At 40.9% G+C, this 27,325-nt stretch overlaps 1 protein-coding gene across 1 annotated transcript in view; it reads right to left on the minus strand.

Annotated features, from left to right (window-relative positions):
• TBC1D14 (TBC1 domain family member 14) overlaps positions 1–27,325 on the minus strand; it is a 73,173-nt gene that overhangs the window by 21,267 nt on the left and 24,581 nt on the right. The window contains 2 exon segments of the mRNA XM_073661140.1: positions 1,294–1,412; positions 12,246–12,366. Coding sequence (XP_073517241.1) covers positions 1,294–1,412; positions 12,246–12,366 — 240 coding nt within the window.

Raw genomic sequence — 27,325 nt, forward strand, 5'->3', positions numbered from 1 at the left:
CTGCCGACTGGCGGTCTATAAAAGGGGTTTTCCCACGAACAAAAGTTCATTTTAACCAATAGCTCTTGGAATAATAATAATTTCCACAATTGGATGTGTTTATATAAAATGTTCCTGCCCTGAGATAATCTTATAAATGTGTCCCTGCTGTGTACTGTGTAATGGCTGTGTCTGACCGTGCAGGAACATGGTCTGATCATACCACATCTCCTGGACAGGGGGGAGAAGCAAAAGAGTATACAGACAGGACAGCCGAGGATCACAGAGGATTTGTTCTTTGAAGTTAAACAACGGGCCGTGAAGTGTTTTACCTCACAAGGAATAGAATCATCTGTGATCCTCTGCTGTAATATCTGTATACTCTTTTCCTTCCTCCCCTGCCCAGATGTGGTATGATCAGACCATGTTCCTGCACGGTCAGACACGACCATTACACAGTACACAGCAGGGGAGCATTTATAAGATTATCTCAGCACAGGAACATTTTACTTAAACACATCCAAATGAGGAACTTATTATCATCCCAAGAGCTATTGGTTAAAATGAACTTTTGTTCCTGGGAAAACCCCTTTAACGACCTGTTTACAGGCTGACCATAATGCTAAGCACACAGAACGATTGTTTCATTTATATTATATATAATTATATTTTATTTAATATATATATAATTATATATATATTATATTTTATTTAATATATATATAATTATATTTTATTTAATATATATATATATAATTATATTTTATTTAATATATATATATATATAATTATATTTTATTTAATATATATATATAATTATATTTTATTTAATATATATATATAATTATATTTTATTTAATATATATATAATTATATTTTATTTAATATATATATAATTATATTTTATTTAATATATATATATATATATAATTATATTTTATTTAATATATATTTATTTAATATTATATATATATACATATACATACACACACAGCGTTATGCCCGTTTGTTGGCCAATTGCCGGATACACAGATTGATAATGGAGATAGAGTGTTCCCAAAAATGCTCCTACCCCAATCTAAATAGGCCTATCAAACATGGTCAGCAATATTTGGACAACTATTTATGGACAAATTCTATTAATAAGGGGATAGCCTCACCTAGCTATCCATTCATTTAGTCAAATATTTCCAGGAGGAATAACAGAAGGTTTTAAGAAAATACGCTTAAAAAAAAAAAAAAAAAAAAAAAAAAAAAAAACAACAAACACACACTCTTGAAAAACTTTCCAGCATAATGGAATGATATACTCACGCCGGCCGGTCTTCCAATATGAGCGCTGTAGTGGACAGAGGTTCGATCACCAGGCTCTTCCTCACATTCTGCTTTGGGGATGGAGACTTTGAAGCTCGCCCAACTCTGTCTTCATATTCCTTTGAAGAAAAAAAAAGGTAGAAAATTGAAATGAAACACCAAACATGTGTATATACTCATCCATGTCCCGAAGGAAGAACAGACTGCATCATCCCGGCTGTAAATCCAACCAACTACAGTGATTCACAGGGAGGAAACTGATGCAAGCAAATGCACTGCTCATCCTGCAGATGTAGCAGAGCTGGAGGTGTCATTTCACTGCATAAGCCTTAAAGTAAATAGTTTAGAAAAAAAAAAAAAAGGAGGAAAAGGGATGACACAATGGCAGCTCTTGTACCAGTCAATACGTTTAGCGGTGGCTCATAAATCAATATATTACAGCATGAAAAACCCAACCGAGGCAGATGATAAATCGCTGATGTCAGTAAGAAATGAATAAGCCAATATCAAAAGGACAAATTAACTCGCCAAATATTCAGCTGTGAAAAGTCTGAATTTTATTTTGGGGGCAGATTATAGATGTAGTTTTGGTTATCCAGATTTTGTAACGTAATGCATCATTTGCGATTTTTCAAAATGAAGTGTGTTATTTTTTGCACCCTTGTAGAGTACAAAAGCCATGAGAGATATATATAGAGATATATATAGAATTTTTTTATTTTTTTTTTAAATTTGCTGCTTTTCATTTTGATGAATTTGGCACAACATCTGGAAGCACAAATGTCAATAACAATGGTTTAGAGAAAGTGCAAAGAATCAGGCCCAAGTGTACGAAATTATTTTTGCTTAAAAAGGGGGTTGCGACGCTCTTCTATACTGGGCACAGAGCAGGCAGGCCGCCGCCCCACTGGGCACAGAGCAGGGAGGCCGCCGCCCCACTGGGCACAGAGCAGGGAGGCCGCTGCCCCACCGGGCACACAGATGTCAACATGCAATTAGGCACAGAGCAGTGATGCGGAAGTGCCACTGGACACCCACACACACTATGGACAACACCATGCCACTGGGCACAGAGCAGGGAGGAGGAAGTGCCACTGGATGCGCACACACACAGTATGGATGTCACCATGTAACTGGGCACAGAGCAGGGATGCCACCACACCACTTTATGCACACAGCAGGCATGCCATCCAGTGTATGCCAGCCGCACACAGCCTGGACAGCAGTCAGGTACAGAGCGCTGTCAGCAGTTTTCCGCTTTCACAGCTCCATTAATTACCCAGGAGACACCATATGTACCGCACATGGTACAAAAGGGAAAACTAAATCCTGAGATGGATCATTAAAAGCACAAAAACACCTAAACACCTTTTACCGATTATATAAAAAATAATAAAATATCCTGCACCATGCAAGGTCACCTGGCAGAGCGGGCGATGCCCACCAGCTATAGCGTCCCACTGGAAATGTTGCATAAAGTACAGTAAGTAACAGACACAGTGATGCTGCACAGTCACTCACCATGAAAGCTGCAGTCTCAGAGACCCCGAACCTGCTGCCCCATCCGGACCGGCATCACCATGAGCCCCCAGCATTTAGGAGAGCATCCAGGTAATCCCATAGCAGGGGGAGCAGCGAGCGCGGCACAGCATGCCAGGCTGCCCTCAGAGGCCCGTCACGTGCATCCCTGCTGTCAGCTGCTTTCTTCCAAGGAGCACACACAGGGCTGGGAGATGGGCGAGCTGCCTGCGACAGCCATACTAATCAGCTGCAGATACAACGCATCCAATCAACTCGCTCCAGTGTCTGCTCAGAAGCCTGGCTACAGAGCACACAGCTATGGCTCCTGACTCCAGGGACTTCATCCTGACAGATGGGAATCCTCTGCCAGGATGTGAACGAGAAGCACAAAGCCAAGTCCGCCAGAGCACCAAAATAGATTTTAAATTCCCCTATTTAACTACATCTCTATACTATCTGTTGGGGAACTGCAAGTACCAGCATGTCTAATGCTTTAAAAGCAAAAGTGAATAATTCCAAAGATTTTTTTTTTTTTAGTCTTTTTTTAGACGGATTCCAATATACCTTAAAAAAAAAAAAAAAAAAAAATTATATATTATAATATATATATATATATATATATATATATATATATATATATATATATATATATATATATATATATATATATATATATATATATATTTTTTTTTTTTTTCATTTAATTTTTATTCATTACATTTCAATCTAAACAAAAAAAAATCTATCTATCCTTTTATATAGCTATAGATTTATTTTTCTTCTTTCAAGCTTGTTTAGAGACAGAAAGTGGGGGAAAAATAAATCTAGAGTCCTAGACCTGCCATTACAGCAGTATTTAAGTGTTTAAAACAGCAGCTAGAGGCTAGACTCCTGACCACAGCGAGGCGGACTCAGCTCCTGAGCCTGCGCCATACACTTGCACTTCTCTCCAATGACGTACTACTACATCCTGGGGAGGAAGGATATTAAAACCACTGAGAAATGAGCCATGACCGATCGTGGCTGATAAATTAATAATTTACGCCACAAAAGTGACAATCCATGTTTATTTTGATTTACTCCAGCAGGCATATTAAAAAAAATTATTTTTTTTTTGGGGGGGGGGGGGGGGATTTTAATTCATACTCGTGTATGCTTGTCTTTAACATTCCTCATAGGCCATAATTGGATATGTTTTTAGAGGGTGATAAAACATAAATACGGTCACTTTTTTCTATCAATATATGGTACCCTATTACATGAAAACTCTTTTTTCATGCTTTCACACAGCTACAGTACAGATCAAAAGTTTGGACACCTTCTCATTTAAAGATTTTTCTGTATTTTTATGACCATGAAAATTGTACATTCACACTGAAGGCATCAAAACTATGAATTAACACATGTGGAATTATATACTTAACCAAAAAGTGTGAAACAACTGAAAATATGTCTTATATTCTAGGTTCTTCAAAGTAGCCACCTTTTGCTTTGATGACTGCTTTGCACTCTCTTGGCATTCTCTTTATGAGCTTCAAGAGGTAGTCACCGGAAATGGTCTTCCAACAATCTTGAAGGAGTTCCCAGAGATGCTTAGCACTTGTTGGTCCTTTTGCCTTCACTCTGCGGTCCAGCTCACCCCAAACCATCTCAATTGGGTTCAGGTCTGGTGACTGTGGAGGCCAGGTCATCTGGCGTAGCACCCCATCACTCTCCTTCTTGGTCAAATAGCCCTTACACAGCCTGGAGGTGTGTTTGGGGTCATTGTCCTGTTGAAAAATAAATGATGGTCCAACTAAACGCAAACCGGATGGAATAGCATGCCGCTGCAAGATGCTGTGGTAGCCATGCTGGTTCAGTATGCCTTCAATTTTGAATAAATCCCCAACAGTGTCATCAGCAAAGCACCCCCACACCATCACACCTCCTCCATGCTTCACGGTGGGAACCAGGCATGTAGAGTCCATCCGTTCACCTTTTCTGCGTCGCACAAAGACACGGTGGTTGGAACCAAAGATCTCAAATTTGGACTCATCAGACCAAAGCACAGATTTCCACTGGTCTAATGTCCATTCCTTGTGTTCTTTAGCCCAAACAAGTCTCTTCTGCTTGTTGCCTGTCCTTAGCAGTGGTTTCCTAGCCGCTATTTTACCATGAAGGCCTGCTGCACAAAGTCTCCTCTTAACAGTTGTTGAAGAGATGTGTCTGCTGCTAGAACTCTGTGTGGCATTGACCTGGTCTCTAATCTGAGCTGCTGTTAACCTGTGATTTCTGAGGCTGGTGACTCGGATAAACTTATCCTCAGAAGCAGAGGTGACTCTTGGTCTTCCTTTCCTGGGGCAGTCCTCATGTGAGCCAGTTCCTTTGTAGCGCTTGATGGTTTTTGCAACTGCACTTGGGGATACTTTCAAAGTTTGCCCAATTTTTCAGACTGACTGACCTTCATTTCTTAAAGTAATGATGGCCATTTCTTTACTTAGCTGCTTTTTTCTTGCCATAATACAAATTCTAACTGTCTATTCAGTAGGACTATCAGCTGTGTATCCACCAGACTTCTGCACAACACACCTGATGGTCCCAACACCATTTATAAGGCAAGAAATCCCACTTATTAAACCTGACATGGCACACCTGTGAAGTGAAAACCATTTCCGGTGACTACCTCTTGAAGCTCATCAAGAGAATGCCAAGAGTGTGCAAAGCAGTCAAAGTAAAAGGTGGCTACTTTGAAGAACCTAGAATATAAGACATATTTTCAGCTGTTTCACACTTTTTTGTTAAGTATATAATTCCACATGTGGTAATTCATAGTTTTGATGCCTTCAGTGTGAATGTACAATTTTCATAGTCATGAAAATGCAGAAAAATCTTTAAATGAGAAGGTGTGTTTTGGTCTGTACTGTGTATCTTTAGCGCTTCCATTCGGAGTACATTGCCTCTAGACTTGGTGAATTCTGCCACTTTATGTTGCACCTAATTTTAGATCCATTTATTTGGGGTTTTAACAGACCAGTCCTCATGAACCAATCTCCTTGTGAGACCTTGGTTGCATCTTCTCAATACCCGCAGGTACAGCACGTACCCCCCAACCTATGAGGTTTTACAGTCCAATACTCAGAAAGGGACTTTTGTCACTTAGTCCGGGAATTCAAGGGAATTTCAGATGAAAGGATTTTCCAGGAAATTCCGCTCATAAAAAAAAAAAAAAAAAAAAAAAAACAACACACATGACTAGGAAGGAAGACACAAATATAAGTCTTGGCACTCGCCAACATACCAGCTTTAATAATGCAGCAGTCACTCCCGTTTCTTCACTACTCGCTTAACCAGGTCTGCAGCTTCTAAACATCTATTTTTATGCCTCTCCTTTGTCGATGCTTGTGCTGACTCAATTGTCTGTATATTCAAATATTAAATATAGCGCAAGAAGAAATGTGCCATACGTTCAATTTAGTCCAAAGCAAAGACCTTGCGGGGGATTAAAAAAGGTGGCGGCTTTCTGCCAAAAACAGCAATACCCCTGTCCACATCGACGGAGCAGAACTGCAATACGGCACTTGCAAGAGAGACGCCATTTCTAAAAAGACAGCGACCACTTCTTTCCAATTCATTGCAAACCTTTAAATATTCGTTGTGTGAAAAATAAAAAAATAAAGTGGGTTTTAAGAATTGCAGTACAATCGTGGAAGAATAGGGATTCTCAGGCGGTACCAGAATGGTGAAATTATGGACTGTAAGAACTGCACAGGCATTACATCTCAGTAACAAGAACGGACGCCAAAAGTGGCTCTACAAGCCAAAAAATAAATAAAAAAAATCTTACTATGCCTGCAAGGTCGGTCAGGAAATTGTGGTCCCTACATTGAATGTGAAATCAGCCAAATTTTCATAGTCCCATAGATATTTAACGCAGCGGCGCCACTTTTCTTTCCAGACAGGACCAAGGGTCTCATGATCAGAGAACACAGTAATCAACAGTCCAAAAGATGCCCTCACATCTTCTTAAAAGAATTGCTTTATTGATCCAGTAGTATAAAAAAAAGGCACAAAAAAATAAATAAATAATAATATTGAACACAACAGCACAAAAACTAAAAAAAAAAAAGAAAAAAAAAAAAGGAGAAAAGAAATATCCGCTGCGCTCCCAGGCAACATGTTTCAGACCTACATGAACCTTTGTCAAGCCAAGGCCAAAACGGGACTCTTCTATATAAAAAGGGATGGAGAGGTAGCAGTCGCAGCCTTGTGCTGGCCCCGCACGGCACACGAAAGCCGGTGAGCAAAAATAAAATAAATTCTATAATGTATAATCTCTCATCATTAAAATGATATGTGGGGACTGTTACATAAAATGGAATGGGGTCCAGTAGTTTTGTAGGCAGTGTCTGCACAAAATCACTGGCCAAACTCAGCTCGGGGGCGTAGTGAGACCACATTTGGGTGCACCCTCCCACCTACTTTTTTTTTGCATCTTTCTCTCCACCCAGCCTCATTGCTTTACAGGAGCCAGAGTTAGAACGGATAAAGATCTTAAACTAATCTGAAGCGCTTGGTTTGAACAGTCATTTTGTGTTGATCGGGTCTCGTTAAGCCTTTCATTTTCGATACGGTAAGTTTAAGCCCAAGAAGAACCTTTCCGTGAGTAAAGAGGAGTTACACAAAAAATGTTAAAAAGTTTCTTAATTTAAAGCACCACTCCAGTGGTTTTTTTTATTACACCGCTGAAGTGGTGCTTTAAATTTAGCTCCACTGCCCGCTGTCTCATACTCACCTGCTGCCGCCTTCATCCTTTTGCAGCATGTCTCTCTCTTCTCTCTGGCGAAAAGTGACCTGCTGCAGATCCAGTGTTTCATGGCACTGCACCGGAGGTCACAACTCAATACAAGTCTATGAGAGCCTCGTTCTTGCTGAGAGCTTGTGATGTAGCTTCTGACCACTCAATCTACGGTAACAAGATGGCGCCGCGGGACTGGAGCAGTGCCGAAAAACTGTGAAGACCCTGGAGGGAGAGTATAAGAATGGGGGCAGGGGACTTACATTTAAAGCGCCACTCCAGCGCTGGAGAAAAGAAACAAACGCTGGAGTAGAGCTTTAAAAGTTGCTAGTTTGGCAAATATGTTGGCCTGTAGTCACCACTGGGGGGGGGGGCGGCTTGGTCATCGAGCTCAGTGTATAGTCAGTATGCAGTAAGCTCTTATGCTCCACCTAGTGGTGGCCTCTATGGGGAGGTCTGAAAAACATAACCTTTGAGTAGAAAATTTTGGAGTTATGTGCACACTGTGCGTTTTTGCATTGTTTTTTTCCGCGCGCAAATGCACCAAAAACGCTAGGTAATCCTCGTGCCAGCTAAATACTAAGAAATTTAATTGGCAGAGAAAATCTTAACTAGTTAAACAAAACCTAATTAGACATTCCCAGTATTGTACAGGCCTCCTACAGATTTGTATATTCACGTGCAGAATAGATTTTCTTTGCTAACCATTTTCAGAAGACAACGTTCATACAGTATAAGCAAACATGGAGTGTGTATTCATTATGAAGACTGCAAACAACAACCGCGCTGCGTGGTTAAGTACATTGTGATTGACCAGAGTAACCTTTATAATCAGTGCGTTCCCAAGTATACAATGCATATAGGGCGGCTGGGCTGGCGAGATAACATTTCATGTTACAAAAGCTCCTCGGGTTATGACGTATGGAAAGAAGAAGAATGCGAGATCCTGGAACTCCTTCAGGCAGCCAAGACGAGGCGGCCCCCGGCAGCCAAGACGGCCCATTTCCAAGATGCCGGTAGTGATGGACAAGGAAATTAAATGCAAAGCTTAACTAAGTATTTAGGGAATAACCCTTTAGTAATGCCCTTAATGATGGGATACCACTGATCTATGGGTGTGGGACCCCCAAAAAGCTCAAGATCAAGGCTGAGGAACCCAGAAGAACCTTCTCCTGAATGAGGTGGAGGTGTCCACACCAGACAGGCTCCCAGCTATTCCTTGCATAGACAATGAATGGAGCCGAAATCGAGCATTTATTTTGTCCAGCATGGAAAGTTATGAGTATTTGCAAATCACCTACATGTAATTTTTACATGCATGAAGACAAACTTACCTAATGTAATTTTAATTTTGCAAATCACGTTAAATTTAAAAAAAAGTGGAAGTTTGGTAAGTTTTTACCAGGGAGCCTTTTGGCTGCATCTGCCGTATTAAGATTTGCATGGTTTCTGTACTGGGACATCACCGCATTTTACCGTGCAAATAACTTTCATACACTGATGTCATAGTATACAGGGGAAGCTCTCTCGTGGTCTGTATTGCGATGACGTGGCATGCATTAACCCTGTACTGGCATCATTAGAAATGCTTGTCCTAATGTGGATCTGAATATTAATAAATCTATGCCCAATTTACATAAAATAATAGTGTGGATCATCAGGTAGATCATCTTACATGATGGCTCATCTCATATGTTATCATTCCAACCCTCGGATGTCTTTCAGTCCTGGGAATTTCTCATTCCAATATTACAATAATTACGGCAATGTACAAAGAAGATCAACAATCATTTTCACAGCACAAAGCAAAGTTAATGATAGGCGATGGCTGCCCAATCTTATTAGCAATACATTTTTATATGCACAGCGAGATTCATTAAATTCCTAATTAAGTCAATTAATCCGGATGCTGAAGAGCCGGAGAGTCCGATCTGTATTTGTCTCTTACCCGTCCTATTTATTAGCACGGGGCATGTGCATAATACCTGCCAAGCGTACACGAGTCCTGGCAGGTATGGGCAGACGCGACATCATCAACGCCTTCACACCAAATAACCTGTTGAATTAACTCTGCAGGTTAGTGTGGTATAGTGGATGCTCCGTGTGTGTAGTTTTTTGGGTTATATGTAATAACAAATATTTATCAAAACTTTTTTTTTAGGATTTTTTGCGTTGACTTTTTTTTTTTTTTTTTGCAAGTTTTATACATATATGCAACTGTTCACACTTGCTTCATTCTGTTCATTGGTGCTGGGGTTAGTTTTTTCTCGTTTACTATTGGAGGTTGTGACTGCCTCCTTTTCTGAGTGTGCAATCCTCCCATCAGCCTATGGCGGTGTTATATCAATGCTGGATCCTAGATGCCCTTTAAATTTGTAGGCTTATAACCCGGAAGAGGCATGTTTAATATTAGGGTGCTTTCACATTACGTACTGTGTCGGGGCATACGTCCGAAATTCCTCGCAAAACTGGGTCCGGACACATCCGCCGACGGGGCCGTAGACTAATGGTGACAGCAGAGCGAATGGGAGCTCAGCCGTGCATCATTTTCGGGAGGGTACACCTACAGGAGGTGGACACACACATACTAGACTGCGTACGAGTGTCCACCTCCTGTACACTCCCGAAAAAAAGTGCACCACATACATCTGAACCCCGTTTTGCGGAGGATTTTGGATGTATGCCCCGACAGGGACATAGAACGCAATGTGAAAGCACCCTTAGGGTTAGGGTCCCATCAAAGAAAGGTCACCTTTGCCGTGGTTGATGGGCACACATGAATTGGTTAATTTATGAGCCAAGTACCTTTATTTTTATAAGTGCAGTAACGCTGTCCAAATTTCATATATTCAATGTTTTCATATCTTAGCGGTTACAGAGGTGTGTATACTATTATGAGTAAATGATATAACACACATATACATTTATCATAAAAGATCTCTGGGAACATTTTTTTTCCCCCACTGTAACAGGGGCACCCATAAAAGTTCCAGTTATAGGAGAAAACGGTTCTCCATAGTGACAGAAGTCTCTGGCTTTGCTGATCTATGATGGGCAGAGAGTCGGCAATCATGTGACTGACAGATTCTACAGAATCATCAGCAGTACCAATGTATCTGGTCACCGTGTTGCTCACTAAGCCCTAGGTAGCTGGAAAAGAAGACTGCTCGCTGGTAAACTGTGCTGATAAAGCAGAACATACTTGGCTGCCCGCTGTCACCACTAGAGGGAGCTAACTTAGTGCATACTGGTAACGTGGCTGCAAAGTGTGCCGATTTTATTGCAGAAATACTGCAGAATTTATCACATTTCTTACTGTGCGTTATGAAAGGGTAAGATCCACAGATTCCATTTAGCTCTTTGCAGCACATGGATGAAATTTTGTAAAATTTAACCCACATTGTTCGCACGCTGTGGGTTTTGCAACCATAAAAAACTTTGCATGTCCAACCTGTGCGAACATACCACCCCAAGCATTTTTACATTTTTTTTTTTCCCCTAGCGACCCTGGCATCATTTATACAGAAGGGCATATACACGGTAGAATGTTTCTATGTATTTAGGACATAAAACATATCTACCCTGGCGTCTTCAGCACAGGCATGTGAAGATGGATCTTAGAGCATCACACCAAAGGCTGAGTGAACTGGGAGCAGCAACATTAATAATTCAGGCAGTACAGTTCATTATAGTTTATTCATGAACCATCATGAGGAGTTCTTTATATGTCATCTCTTGATACTAAACCAATTAAAAAAAGAAAAAAAAAGCCAAAACGCATGAGGTTCTCTACCTGTAATAATTCTACAGAAAACCTTAGGGTTAAATTTAATGTGTCATCAGGAAATAATCTATTGTTTAAATCATGTTTTTGAGTTAAATGTATTTTTTTTAATTTGGCAAATTTTTTTTTTTATTTTTAAATTTTTTTAATTTTTATAATCAGTCAATTTTGATTTGCATACTTCCGGACACATTACGACTTGACGTGAGGGTACTCGCTCAATACAGTTGCACGTCTAGTCCGCATGTGACCACATGTATGCAAATCAGATGCTTGCGGTCACGCACCAGCCGCAAAGACTACAGATTTGAAACGTAAGACTGGACAACCCCTTTAAGGAGACACTGCAATGGTGTTAAAGAAAAAAAACACGCAAAGAATACTCACTCTTTACAGGGGTATTCCTGCTCCACTTAACTCCACTTCGGGAGGGGAGCAGGGTTGATGACATCTGATACTTGTGTGGTTGCTCGAGCGATCTGCAGATATTGTGCACCTGTCCCAATAGCACAAGCGACCAAGCAGACATCAGTAGACATCAGTAGACATGAGGCCACTGGATTCGTTCCCCTCCCAATGGGAAAGTGAGCAGAGTAAGAATAGCGGCACTTTCTGGGATTTTCGCTCCTGTGGGTGGTCCTGCAGTGGACCCACCGGTATGACAGCAGCTGAGTATAGCAGCCTGTTGATTAAAGGCCCAGGTCAACATTTAGCCTGGAAAACCCCTTTAAATAGCTGGTGACCACACCTGCATGGGTCCTGTGCTTAGAGGCATAAATGGCATGTTCAGATTTTATTGAGTTCTGTATTTTAGAGCCCCGAGGTCACAGCGAACAGGAAAGAGAATATCACGTCATAAATGTAGACAGATACCTTTTGTGATTTTCGGGGGTTGCCGTGCGGAGATTCACGAGGAGGGACTTTTCCAAATAATTTCCATCCGATTTCATTCTGCTTTTCCACTTGGATGCTCTTTTTCCGTGCAAAAATGTTTCTACAAGACAAGATAAAAATTATTAGGGGAGGTATGGAGCATTTTCACTTTCGACATGGTACAGGTTTTAAATCTGGAATTCAATTTACTCTGACATGTGTAAAGTCCTATAATATGCGTGTACATAACTTCCACCTAAAAGATGGTGAAAGGGTAACATTGGAAATCCACCCTGGCATTCTTAAAGTAAGGGTATGTGAACACAATTTTTTCTTCATGTGGTTTCTGCCCGGAATAATTATTGTGAAAAAAAAAAAATAAAAAAATTAAAGCACAGCAATGTAAAAACAACATTGCTGTGCATATGGTCCACTTTTTGTTACTTTCTGGATGGGTTAGAAAAAGTCTTAATAGTTTAAAATTATTTTTAAAAAAATCATACATACATTAAGCCCACATGGGACATTTTTGCAAGAAAAATCCAATGCTAAATTTTACCTTGAATCTATGGCAAAAAAAAAAAAAAAAGTGACAAATCTGCAAAATCTGCATAAATTATATAATGAGGATTGTCGCAGACTTTGCTGTGTATTCGCTGTAGATTTCACCCCAAGCAATGCAAATTGCTAAAAAAATAATAATTCACCACTAATTTAACATAGTGGATAAGATTTGGCAAAATCTCGTCTACTTTGTACAGAACTTCTGCAGTGTATTAGAGTGCCCACAGACAACCCAAAAGGAAAATCACATATCTGCCGTGATCCAACAACCATATAATGTGTACTAAGACCTAATAACTTTCTCCTTGGACATAAGGATTTATTTTCCGATCCTTCTTAATAACTTTCTCCTTGGACATAAGGATTTATTTTCCGATCCTTCTGTTCAGCAGGCAAATAGGCCAATGCCAGTAGAATCTGGCAGCAGCTTACTCCGCTCCACCCATAAAGAAGAAATGATCAGTCACGACAAGCTTTATTGTATGCAGGGGATTCGGGAAGAGATAGCTTGTCATCCATACTAGTGTTCGGTCAAACGGTATCGAAGGTTTAGGACCACCTTAAGGCTCGATGGCAGAGCGTTGTCCCGGATGTCAGTAGCTATACCTGTTACTTTAATGTGTGTATGGCCAGCTGTACTGAACAAGCCTTGGAGTAACGATTATCCTGTACGGATTTGCGCACATTTGTATAATACTTTACATATGTACGGCTAGAATTTCTTATTTTTAGGACTGCAAACCGGTATTTCGAGAACAGTCTACAGCTGGCGGACAGAATTACAGCAGCTACCATGTCACAGCTACGCAAATGATAATCACCAACAGAATGTCATTGTTACCCCACAATCCGTATTGCATTGCAGTCAGCTATTAAAAAAAAAAAAAAAAAAAAAGATACTTTGGAGGACTCGGAAATATAACAAAGAAATGATTGGAATTAATTTAATCCTAGACGTAATTGTGAAAAGTTCTCTTTACTGTATATATATATTTTTTTAACTACATTTTGCAACAGTTTCGCCTTTAGTATATAGTATATCCTTTCATTACATCCTTTTTCTAACCCTTCAAAAGGACCTAGACATTTTTTGGTCTTTTGCACTTTCATATTTTCATCCTCTTCTTCCAAGGCCATAAAACTTTTTGATTTTTCCAATGACCCAACCATATGAGGAATTTTTTTTTTGCAGGAAAAATGTAGTTTTGAGTGAAGCCATTTATTTTACCATGAACTGTACTGAAAAAAATGGGTGGGGGGAGGATTTTAAATAGGGGGAAATTATTGCAGTCACCTGCAAATAGGTAGTCAATTCAGTGACATACTGCAGCATATAAATGGTTAACAGCAACAATCAGTGCTAGCTCCGGCCACCACCGTTACAGGCAAATGCCAGCTATGCAACACAGCCAGCATCTGCCGGCTCAGCTCCTGAACCTGATCCATAAAGCCCTGATCTATGACGAAAATGTACGTCACAGGCTGTTAAAGGATTAAAATCGTAAAAATTAATAAGCCGAGTAGCCCTTTATAGTCACATCCACGTCATGTGGACAGTGAGCGGCAATTTCACAGAAAACCCCTTTAAGAAAGGACATAATGAGAAAATACACAGCACGTGATGGACGGCTAGGAGTAGCGAACTATTAACTAGATGTTTTTTGGGAAAACCAGCACTTTATGACGATCTTTAGCCATGAAAAGATGACAGTTGTAAATACAAATAGCAATTTCATGAAGCCGATTACAATGGGAGCCATTTTTGTTTTTCCTGTTTGTAATAAAAAAAAACAGATGATTTTATGTCAAATAGTGTCATAAATCTGCTTCAATCTGACATAAAATCTGTCTTTGATGAACATAGCAGATTAGCAGCCAATCACAGATCAGCTGCTATTTTTCAAGAGCGGAATTCAAAATGAAAGCTGCTTAGTGATTGGTTGATATGGGTCTGTATAAAGTGTGCCTGCATCACCCTGTCGTTGCTGTCCTTAGCAACCAATCACCATGCAGCTTTCATTTGGAATTCTGCTCTTGAAAAATATAAGCTGATCTTTGATTCGTTGCAGCAGAGACAGATATTGTGTCATAAATCTGCTCCAGTGTCCGTATAATCAGAGCTGTGGAGTCGGTAAGCCAAACCTCTGACTCCAACTCCTCAATTTCCATGACACAGACTCCGGCTCCTTCATACATGGCTCATGTTTAAGTGATAAATTTACTGTAGTAAAATGGTAACATCAGGCTTTTAATCATTATTATGATGCAATAATCAAGCTATTTAGATAGAACATAAAATATATGTATAAGCCAAGAGGAAAAAAAAAAAAAAACACTAAAAACATCAAGCAAACAGAGACAACACATACTGGACTATTGATTTATGCACAGTTTATTGAAAGTTTAGATATGCTTTAAGAAGTACTTTCCTTAATCCTGCTTTCCTGTTCACTCCAGCAGTTCTGAGATGAGTGTAGGCATTCCTTCCCTGTGTGTTTTTTAGGAGTCGGAGACGGTCCATTTATACTGACTCCACCAAAATGGACACAGACTGACTCCACAGCCCTGCGTATAACGTGCACCGGCTTACCAGTACAAAGTTCACACTGCATCACTCAAAAGCACAAAATGGTTTCAGGACTCCTGAACTTAATTTGTCAGTATCATATATGCCTATGAGGCTATTGAGTTTGGGATGGGAAACCTGCTGTCAGTGGGCGAATCACGGACCGTGATGAATGGATGACGGAATAAAGCTTAAGGCTTCATTCACATGTACATGTTCTATCAATGAAAAAAAAAAAAAAATTTGATAGAACACATGCCCATTAAAATCTATGGTGCTATTCACATGTCCGTGCAAAGCTCAAGGAGACCTATCCATTTTTTTTCGGTATCACAGATGAAGTGCCAATATAAGTCTATGGGTCCTTTGAACAAAAATACGTACAGCACACGGATGGCATCAATGCCATCCACGACATTCAGGAAGCTGCTTCTCATTTCTCCCCCTTTGGATAATTGCTACACATCCACTGAGTACCATGTCTGACACTCATCCTCACTGACACCCTGAGCTAAACAAATATCTGTTTCATATGCCAGAAAAATGGACCCAAAGCATGAAATAGTCAAACAAACTCTACCATAAACATGCAAGCTCAACTGAGCCTTCATATTTATTTCACCGGCAGGAGAAGAAGAAATGAGCAAATACCAGAAGCTCATCATCTACCATCAGGACACAAAATTAGCCATGTGGCAAATTCAACATGCCCGCATCCTCTTTCCCCCACCATTTGTGGCTAGCGGACAGTAGGGACGACACTATAAACAAAAAGGTATTCAACAGACTGACAATGATATTGTTCTGCAGACTTAGGTCATGTGTAAAACTAGCATTACAGTTATTAAAAATGGTCAAAAAGCTTTTTTTCTTTTTCTTTTTTTTTTTTTTTTTTTAAAAGCAGACCATGTCAAATGTAATGTGTCTGTGTGCTGTCCAGGGAAAACCGACAACCCACGGATGTGTGAATAAGGTCTTAGTATGATTCACAAGTTTCCAATTAACTAACATCAACTACTAGGATAAAACATTTATAGCCAAACCAGGAATCAGGAGAACCAGTCATCACTCATAAAATATGGCGTGCAAGTCAGGAAGTGGAGACCGCACCTAAGAGAATTATAAAAAAAAAAAAAAAAAAAAAAAAAAAAAAAAGGAGAAATCCTTTATAAATCACCTGTATGAAGGCTTACGCTACAGCTTCCTGACACAGAGATCATTACACAGATAATGGCTCGTTATTAGAGGAGGGTGACTGGCCCGCGTCTATTTTATCTCATATTTCAAGTGATTATGAATCCGGCACCTAGTCAACAATCCGACCAGACCAAGGACAATTATATAAATGGAAAATAAGGATCAGAAATCATGATGAGAGAGTATGTTCTGTTAACCCTTTCGGTGAGCATGCTCGGGTGCTCGCCGAGTATCTTCAGCGTGCTCAGGTGTTATATTTTAGTCACTTTGTGCGCATGATTTGCTTCTGTTTGACAGCTTTAATACATGTGAGGAATGCCTAAGAAATAGGCAATCCTCACATGTATTAAAGCTGTCAAACAGTCGCAAATCATGAGCACGGAGTGACTCAAACATAACACCCGAGCACGCTGAAGATACTCGGCGAGCACCAGAGCATGCTCGGAAATCTAGAGTAACGAGCATGCTCGCTCACCACTAATCATAAATGAAAGCTGTAAATCATTAAAACTTGGGCTACACGGCAACAGCAGTTCTATAAGTTGCCTATTTCAGAGCTAGGATTTTGCTACTAGTGACTGAAAATCCAAAACACATTAGGAAACATCTGCAACTGTTACAGGTCACAACACGGCACAATAGGAAACCATTACATCCAATGTGTCACTGCAATTTCAATGCCACGCAACACGTTGCCATGAAGCCCTATCATAGTGATTAAAGGGAATTAAAGGTTTTTGCTACCCCATCTAAGAGCAGCATGATGTAGGGGCAGAGACCCTGAATCCAGCCATACATCACTGACTAGGCTTCTTGACGTAGTTTTGATAAAAATCATTGCTACAGATCTACCAGTTCTCTCAATACAGAGTTCTGTATAACCCCGCCCACACCAATAATTGGCAGCTGTGTACACTGTGCATAGGCAGAAAGCTGCCAATCAGTGGTGGGGTTATACAGAGTTCATGAATGTGGAGGACTACATGGCAGCAGGTTTACTAGTTTGCTAATGATAAAAATCACTTAACAGCAAGAAATTATCAAAAATACAGAAAGTAGCCCAGTGAGTGAATCATCGTTTAAAGGGGTTGTCTATGCTTAGAATAGGTCATCAATGCCTAATCGGTGGGGTGCAACACCTGGCACACCCACCGATCAGCTGTTCCCGGTGTCGGCCAGAACGGCTCAGTTACGGAGCTGCATAGCACAGCTCTGTCGACTGTATAGTGGCCACGACCAGGTACTGCACATCTGCCCCCTATTCAAATCAATAGGGAGTGGATGTGTAGTATCTGGTCGCGGCCACTATTCCATTGACAGCTGTGCAGTTCCAGCCGCCGCCACCAAAAACAGATGATCTGCCGGGTCTCACATACCCACCGATCAGACATTGATGACCTATCCTAAGAATAGGCTAACAATGTTAAAGTCCTGGGCCTCTGTCTCTAGATTATGCTGCTCTGAGATTTGGTTATCTTTAATTGTGCTCAGGAATTTTTTTTTACCTATTTATCACATTAAAAAAAATAGAATTTGCCATCAGGAAATGCATTTGCAATAGTAGTAAGTTGGTGGTGGAAGCTCAGACATGGAGGAAATGTTGCATTTTGAACGCAAGATGATTGAGTTCTCAAAACCCTATCTATACAAACAGGAATAAAATCTGCATGTTGAGTGCTGTAGAAACGTTCAGAACTCCCTCTCCCTTGGTGGATTTTGTCCTTTGAAATGCAAAATAAAAATCAGATTTTGCAATTTTTGTTTTAACATTTTGTCTCCCCTACAGTATGGAGAAACATCCCCAATTGCTAGTCTCCGACCAATTGTCGATTTTTGGAAGACGGTAACTGTTTTCACCATCATTAGTATAAAAAAAGATGCAGCGAATCCAACGAAAATCCAGAACAAAATCTAAACAACTGAACACGGATCGTTTTGGATATCAACTCTAAAAACTCCACTACTACTGGCAAGCTATGACAAACCCTATGCAAGGATGTGTATTTCATCACTTGGTACAAGAATTTCCAGAGTCTCCTTCCTTCTACACGTGGAAGCACGCGCAATGGAAATGATAAATACCACGTTTAAATAACCAGTTCAGCAAAGGGTGGATCATTTCCGAAGCCAAGCAAGAGCCCAAACAAGCTGTGCGTATGGAAACAGTCAGCGTGGCAGTATTATTCCTCTACACGGTCAGCTACAATCTACAGGGAACAAGGAGGAGCTCGTAAAATGAAAAAATAAAAAACCCTACATACAATCTATTAGTTGAAAATTTCTTGAATTAAAAATAAAAAAAATCTTTATGCAATATATAATGAAAAATTGGAAAACTATCAGGTTTGGATAATCTCTTACATTATGGGTTCCCCTTCAAATGGGGAAGGAAAAAGGAGGAAGATTAGGATTGGTGCCGAAAAGAGGGACTAGAAAAAGCAAAAAAAAAAAAAAAAAAAAAAAAGAGAGGGACTAACCAAACTGCTCACTACATTATCACTCAATTATTACAAGCAGAAGTTGGAAACTTATCACCCTACACATTTTTTGGACAGAAATGCCCTTTTATTGTATTTACTGTAATAAAAAGAAAAAGGTCAGGGTCCCAGAGGGGCTGGCATTTATATCTGAAGCACGGCAGTGTGTGAATGGAGAGGTTGCGGGGCACGCATGGCTCCCTTCATTTACTCCTATGAGACAGCTAAAAACATCTGAGCACGTCTCTGATATCACGCAATTGGATGTCTGTTCTCCTAGCTGTATCCGTTAGCGATACCTTTAAAATTTTGGCACGAGCGCACTCCGCCACGTAACTAGTGTTGGTTTTGAAGTCTAAATCACACTTGATTCATACAGTACTTTTTGTGGTTTTCCTTTTAGGTACATGTGACGCACCCCTGGGCCTGTGTCGCGCAGCGTGGCGCACGCGGGAGCTTACCCGGAGCCGGATCTGTTGAGGGTTGTAGTCTCGTGGCGGTGACCCGGTCCGTGCCCAGGGAGTCAGACTAAGTGGCGCTGTATTAGCGGTAGATGTTGGACGACTACGCCACCCGTTGAATGCAGCGAAGGAGCTGCCGCTGCAGGGCAGACCGCTGAGGCCGGTGGTAGGATTGTGCAGCGTGATAGTATCACCCCCAACGGGAGGGGTATGGCCTCAGGGCAGCCGACGTGGATGATGGGGTAGCAGGAATCACTCAGAGACGATGCGGTGTAATTCAGGGTCTTTACTGGTGATAAAGATAGACCCTCCCGGAGTACTGGCTAGCGATCGGGGCCTGGTCAGTCCTTGAGCAGATGGGATCTCCCCTGGCCAGGCGGAGTTGTAGGCCTCCCAAACTGACTGTACTCTTCTGGCTACCTTGCTAGAGGCGGGTATAAGTAGCCCACGTCCCTGAGTGTACCGTGTGGTGCTCACCCGTATGGCCGGTGACTCGGGGCCTTCTAGTGGCGTCCGCTCCACGACGGCGGTGCTGGTCCCACGCGTGTGCCCGTGCCTTCGGGTTTCTTGGCCAGAGGACCTGAAATCCCCTGCCGGGCGGTTTCTGCTGCTGGGTAAAGATTAGTCCCCACAGCCTCGGACTCCGGGTCCGGTGATAGCTTCTCAGTCAGGGCGAGCTCTGCAGCTGCCAGCCCCTGACTCCTTATAGCACTGCTCCCACAGAGCTCCTGATGTTCTTTTCCTATATCTGCTTCTCTTCTCTGTCTCTACTTCTTCTCTACTCACTAACCCTGCCTCAGCCCTAGGTTTATATAGGGGAAGTTCTTCCCCTCCCAGGACTGGGCAGGAGGTGTGGCATGCACAGGATCCCTGACCAAGAGACCTCCCACCTGCTCGCAGACAAAACATTGCTGTTACTGTGGAAACCAGACCCCTGGGGTGCCACACATGCGTTAAGGAAAACCAAAGTTTGCTTTGCGCACATTGGAGGAAGAGGGCCCAATAGGGATAGGGACAATACTTTTTACCATTTGTTGTCAGGAATCTGTGCTGGACTCCACTCAAAACACAAAAAAAAGTGTTAAAGGGGACACAAGCAATGTTCAAGGTGGTAAAGGTGGCTTAGCTATGGGGTCCCACTAGGGTTTATTTACGTCCCTGTACATACATTGTGCCAAAATGCCAGGTCCATTTACAACATAAGCACAAGAAGGTAAAAGTCTAATCTGTGTAACACCTGAACCTGGCCATCGTTCCTTTGCAGACAGAAATGAAATCTGCCCCTTTGACCTCCCGGTGAAAGGTTTAAGCAACAAAGCCGATAAATAACTTATTATAGGACCCGTCAGAGCGCAGAAAGGAGGCTGACAATAATAGGGAACGTGGAGATAAGAAGGGTTTTGAACCAAGCATTGGACTTCTTGTAAATACACTTTAATAAAAAAATTATATCTATCTATCTATCTATATTTTAACACTTCCAGCACCGTATGCAAATCCTAAGTCTGCACTGAACGTGTCGTTAGCAGGCAAGTGATTTGCAATTTTAGCAATTACCTGGTCATCTAGGCTTGATTGCCACGTCCTACGCGTCTCCTGCATCTTCAATAGTCTTCAATAAAAGCAATCAATCAAGTCTAGGTGGGAGGAGTTGACGACAAGATGACAGAGCACTTAGCCGCTTAAAAAAAAAAAAAAAAAAAAAAAAAAAAAACACCCACTGGACACTTGTCAAGTGATTTGCATACGCGGCAGGAGTTATTGCCATTTTCTAATGCTTTATTACTGCTTCTATACGTGATGCCAGTCTATTTAGCCGCAATATAATGGTTTAGGACAAAAAAAAAAAAAAAAAGAGAAGGAAGGTCAGCACACGAATACCGTTTTCTGATGAGCACCAAATTTTGCAGATTAGACACGTCAGCAAATTGCGAACATGACTGGCTCCGTGTGCTCCAGCTGCCTACTATTTACATGTACCAGTCCGCTCTGTAAGATCCTATGCAGCTCAGGCTGGAAAATGACCAGTGTGCACTAGCACATAGTGCTACAATTGGCCCCCTGCAGATACAGAGAATGAGAACGTACCCCAAGAGGTAACATATGGAGATTATGGCCATTGTATCAGTCTTAGTAGGTTAAAAAAACAATATGTCATTCATAGAAAAGTATAATAAATATATTAATAATTTACTCTATTATAATTAACACCCCGTAAACTAAAAGTTTCCAAATTCCTAGACATCTAAAATACAAACTATATAAAAGCATAGTTCTTTAGATCAGCAACTTGAAAAACTCTTCCCAGGCAAACCCCCTCTACCAGAAAGGCCTCAACCGCCTCTGACCGGGAGTAAACCTCGTCAGTGATTATTGCTGACAGGTCTATACTTCTATCTGGGGAAGTTCGCTCCTATGACCGGATTGTGCAAGCTCTAGCATATTATTAAAGTCCAAGTTTCAGAGAAGAGAAAAAAAAAAAAAAAAAAAAAAAAAAAAAAAAAAGAAGAAGATCTAACCAATAAATATAAAATTATACAAAAAAAATAAATAAAAAATTCTGAAATTTTATTATCATACTCTCATCTAATTGGTTAGGATGGTGGTAAAACCTGGGAGATTAGATCAAAGTACATGACAGCCATAGGATAAGCTGCGCGTGTAAAACTTTTTTTTGTCTTTTTTTTTTTTTTAAAATCTGACAATTACGGTAGATAACTGATGCTAAAACTTTAATTGTTAGTCATTTATTCTCGGATTAAAAGAAAAAAAAAAACAAAAAAACTAAAACTACATAAAAAGTTATTAACTTTTCACAAACTTTCAACTTTTTTTCCACTCACCTGTCAACTAAGAGAAGTAAAGGAGGAGCCGCCATGGTGGAAGAAACTCCAGAAGTTGTTGAGATCTTGAGTGAATGACGAGACTAACTTTGCATGGGTCCGAGATTTAGTCAAATAATAATCCATTTAATAGTAACATTTTAAATCTAGTTTGATCGGCTGCCAGGAGGCTCCAGAAGGGGAAAGGCAGAGAAAGGAAGAGAGCGAGCGAGCTGTGCTTCAGTCCCAGTAGCTGTGTCAACAGGGAAGGGCACATAGTTGACAATGGTAATCAGAGGACGGCCGTGCACGGGGAAGTTACACACCCACAGATACCTGCTCAGGTTACATTCTCAGCAGCTCAATGGAGTATTTATAGACTGCAGAGGTAAAAAGACATTGGACAATTAGGGTTCCAAAATTAAATAAATTGCTTGAAAAACCTCTTCATATTCATTGCTATTGCAAAACCACTGTGCTGTTCATATATTTCAGTGGTTTTTTTTTCTGCTTCAGGTTTCGAAAAATTAAAAGTGCTGGTGCAAAAAAAAAAAAATCGCTCGTTACTTTTTAGGAATGGATCTTTATGAAATCTGCTGCAAAACTAGGCACTGTCAAAAAAAGGCAGCAAAAAAAGTGATTGGGTACATTGTACTTAAGGTACAAAGTGCTTCAGCTGCCATCTCACAGGACAGCAGCGGGGTGGTGAAGGGCAGTACAGCAGAGATGACCGCACTGGGAGAAGAGAGCTGCAGCGGCAAATGTGTTTGTAATGAGAAAAAGCTCACTTTTGATGTACTATGTTGGTTATAATCAGAGGCGGCTCTGCAGCAGAGCTACCAGCACTATGAAAGGATAACGCTCTTTAAAAACACATTTGCATCAGCAGTTATCCGTTCAAAGTTCTGGTAGCTCTGCTGCAGAGCCACCTCTAATTATAACCAAGACAGTACAGCAGAAGTGAACTTTGTCTCATTAGAAACACCTTTGCATCAGCAGTTGTCCTCTCATAGTGCTGGCAGCTCTGCTGCAGAGCTGCTCCTGATTATAAGGCCACATTCACACTTTCCTGGTTTTGCCTTACAAATACAGATATAAAATACTGACCAAATACTGAGTGGGTGAATTATCCAGAAGTGGTGACGTGTTTCTATTAGAACTTTCCTCTGATTATTCCACTCCTGACTTTGGCTTACACATACTGATGTAAAATCCTGACCAAATACTGAATGTGTGAACGTGACCTAACCAACACAGCACATCAGAAGTGAACTTTGCTGATGCAAATGTGTTTGTAATGAGACAAAGTTTACTTCTGATGTGCTGTGTTGGTTAGGTCACATTCACACATTCAGTATTTGGTCAGGATTTTACATCAGTATGTGTAAGCCAAAGTCAGGAGTGGAACAATCAGAGGAAAGTTCTAATAGAAACACGTCACCACTTCTGGATTATTCATCCACTCAGTATTTTAGATCTGTATTTGTAAGGCAAAACCAGGAAAGTGTGAATGTGGCCTTATAAATCAGGAACACCTCTGCAGCAGAGCTGCCAGCACTATGAGAGGACAACTGCTGATGCAAAGGTGTTTCTAATGAGACAAAGTTCATTTATGCTGTACTGTTAGTTCTGATCCGATTGCAGAGCTGTGTGTGATTGAATGATGTAATGACTGACTTTGCTCTCATAATGACAATCCCTTTTCAGTTAAAATAAGCTCTGGAGGCAGATTTGGACACACATTCAGCTTAAGTGTATTGTGGCGCACAGACCCATCCGGTCCGTGCATGGCAATACACACTGCCAGCCAATCAGAGGCCAGCAGGCAAGATCGACATGCATGTGACCGGGGGGCATGGCTGTGATGTCATGCATCCCTGACGCTTGCTCGCTTAACTCAGCTGCCATCTTCAGAAGAGGACGCCGTGTGGTGGAGGACCAGAGGGAAGGCGAGTATTTTTTTTATTTTATTTTTTAATCAGTGAGCATACCATGGTCATAAAACTACATTGATGACTATGGGCTGTTAATTATACCAATATGGAGGACTATGGGCTGCGCATTATATATGAAGATGCATTATATTATATTGAGGAAAATGGGCTGTGCATTATACTTCTGCTATTGGGCCCCCAAAACGGGGGACACATACATACGATGAGGGTGCCCCCAGTGCAAATCTTACACCAGGGCCCATCAGACTCTGGTTACGCCACTGCCTGGGCGAGTTAATCAGACTCATCGGGTCTCACTTATCAAAACAGTCCAAGGGTCTCTGAACTGTTTTTTTGGCAGATTCCACCTGAAAAAACTCTTTAGCATTAAGAATTAATCTTGGCAGTGTCAAAGACTCGCTGTGCACATGTTCAGTCTTTTTGAGCTTCTTTTAACCACTTTAGGTTCCAAAAGCCGTGAAGTGGCTAAAAGAAGTGACCGGTCCATTGTTCTGGCAGCTTAAGCACTGGCAGTGTTTTCCTGAAGTGCCTTTTGTTTCAAAGACTCAATGGGTAAGGTGGCATATAAAAGATGTTCTGGGCACGTAGCCTAAAAAGGTATGAGCACACTTTTTTTTCTGCTACAAAAAAAAAAAATTCTTTAAAAAAAATCCACTTGAAAGACTTTTCACTTCTGTTGTAAAACACCTTTGCTGTTCATATGTTCGGTCTTTTGAGCACTTTTTCTGCTTCAAGTTTAAAAGAGTTACAGTCGTTTTAATCATTTCATAAATCAATCGCACACATGAAAAATAAGCAACTTTGTTATTCATCTCAGAGAAATCTGCTTCTTTCTCCTCCAGAATTGATCAGTCATTATCAAAATTTTCATTTCTGGAGGTGTAAAAAGCGGTAACGTTTCTCCTTGTGGAGAGTAACAAGCCAAGACTGGCATGTCAGAGAGTGAGGAGACTTCTAAGCCATGCAAAAATCTGTACTCCCTGAAGACAGACTTTCCCATTACTGGTTTAGGAGATTACATAGAGTGGGCACAGAAAGTATTCAGACCCCTTTAAATTTTTCACTCTTTGTTTCATTGCAGCCATTTAGTAAATTCTAAAAAGTTCACTTTATTTTTCTCATTAAAGTACACTCTGCACCCCATCTGGACTGAAAAAAAAAACACAGAAATGTAGAATTTTTTTTGCAAATTTATTAAAAAAGAAAAACTGAAATATCACATGGTCATAAGTATTCAGACCCTTTGCTCAGACACTCATATTTAAGTCACATGCTGTCCATTTCCTTGTGCTTCTCCTTGAGATGGTTCTACTCCTTCATTACAGTCCAGCTGTGTTTAATTAAACTGATAGGACTTGATTTGGAAAGGCACACACCTGTCTGTATAAGACCTCACAGCTCACAGTGCATGTCAGACCAAAGGAGAATCATGACCTCAAAGGAACTGCCCAAGGAGCTCAGAGACAGAATTGTGGCAAGGCACAGATCTGGCCAAGGTTACAAAATAATTTCTGCATTACTCAAGGTTCCTAAGAGCAGTGGCCTCCATAATCCTTAAATGAAAGAAATTTGGAACCACCAGAAGTCTTCCTAAACCCGGTGCCGTCCATCCAAACTGAGCAATCGTGGGAAAAGAGCCTTGGTGGGAGAGGTAAAGAAGAAGAACCCCAAGATCACTGTGGCTGAGATGCAGTAGGGAGATGGGAGAAAGTTCCACAAAGTCAACTATCACTGCAGCCCTCCACCAGTCGGGCCTTTATGACAGAGTGGCCCGACAGAAGCCTCTCCTCAGTGCAAGACATATGAAAGCCCGGACAGAGTTTGCTCAAAAACACATGAAGGACTCCCAGACTATGAGAAATAAGATTCTCTGGTCTGATGAAATGAAGACAGAACTTTTTGGTGATAATTCTAAGCGGTATGTGTGGAGAAAACAAGGCACTGCTCATCACCTGCCCAATACACTCCCAACAGTGAAACATGGTGGTGGCAGCATCATGCTATGGGGGTGTTTTTCAGCTGCAGGGACAGGACGACTGGTTGCAATTGAAGGAAACATGAATGCAGCCAAGTACAGAGATATCCTGGATGAAAACCTCTTCCAGAGTGCTCTGGACCTCAGACTTGGCTGAAGGTTCACTTTCCAACAAGACAATGACCCTAAGCACACAGCTAAAACAACAAAGGAGTGGCTTCAGAACAACTCTGTGACCATTCTTGACTGGCCCAGCCAGAGCCCTGACCTAAACCCAATTGAGCATCTCTGGAGAGACCTGAAAATGGCTGTCCACCAACGTTCACCATCCAACCTGACGGAACTGGAGAGGATCTGCAAGGAAGAATGGCAGAGGATCCCCAAATCCAGGTGTGAAAAACTTGTTGCATCATTCCCAAGAAGACTCATGGCTGTACTAGCTCAAAAGGGTGCTTCTACTCAATACTGAGCAAAGGGTCTGAATACTTATGACCATGTGATATTTCAGTTTTTCTTTTTTAATAAATTTGCAAAAATTTCTACATTTGTTTTTTTTTTTTTTATTTCAGTCAAGATGGGGTGCAGAGTGTACTTTAATGAGAATAAAATTGAACTTTTTAGACTTTACCGAATGGCTGCAATGAAACAAAGAGTGAAACATTTAACCCTTTCGCAACCCTGGGATTTTCCATTTTTTGCATTTTCGTTTTTTGCTCCCCTTGTTCCCAGAGCCATAACGTTTTTATTTTTTGGTCAATATGGCCGTGTGAGGGCTTATTTTTTGCGGGACGAGTTGTACTTTTCAATGCCATTACTAGTTTTACCATATAGTGTACGGGAAAATGGGAAAAAAATTCCAAGTGCGGTGAAATTGCAAAAAAAGTGCAATACCACAGATTTTTTTTTACCACGTTCACTAAATGCTAAAACTGACCTGCCATTATTATTCTCCAGGTCATTACGAGTTTGTAGACACCAAACATGTATAGGTTCTCTTTAAGTGGTGAAAAAAAATTCCAAAATTTGCTAAAAAAAAAAAAAAGAATTGGCGCCATTTTCCAAG

Source organism: Phyllobates terribilis, unplaced genomic scaffold (genome assembly GCF_046119375.1).
Source record: "Phyllobates terribilis strain yellow unplaced genomic scaffold, ASM4611937v1 Scaffold_1__5_contigs__length_1240528914, whole genome shotgun sequence".
NCBI lineage: Eukaryota > Metazoa > Chordata > Amphibia > Anura > Dendrobatidae > Phyllobates > Phyllobates terribilis.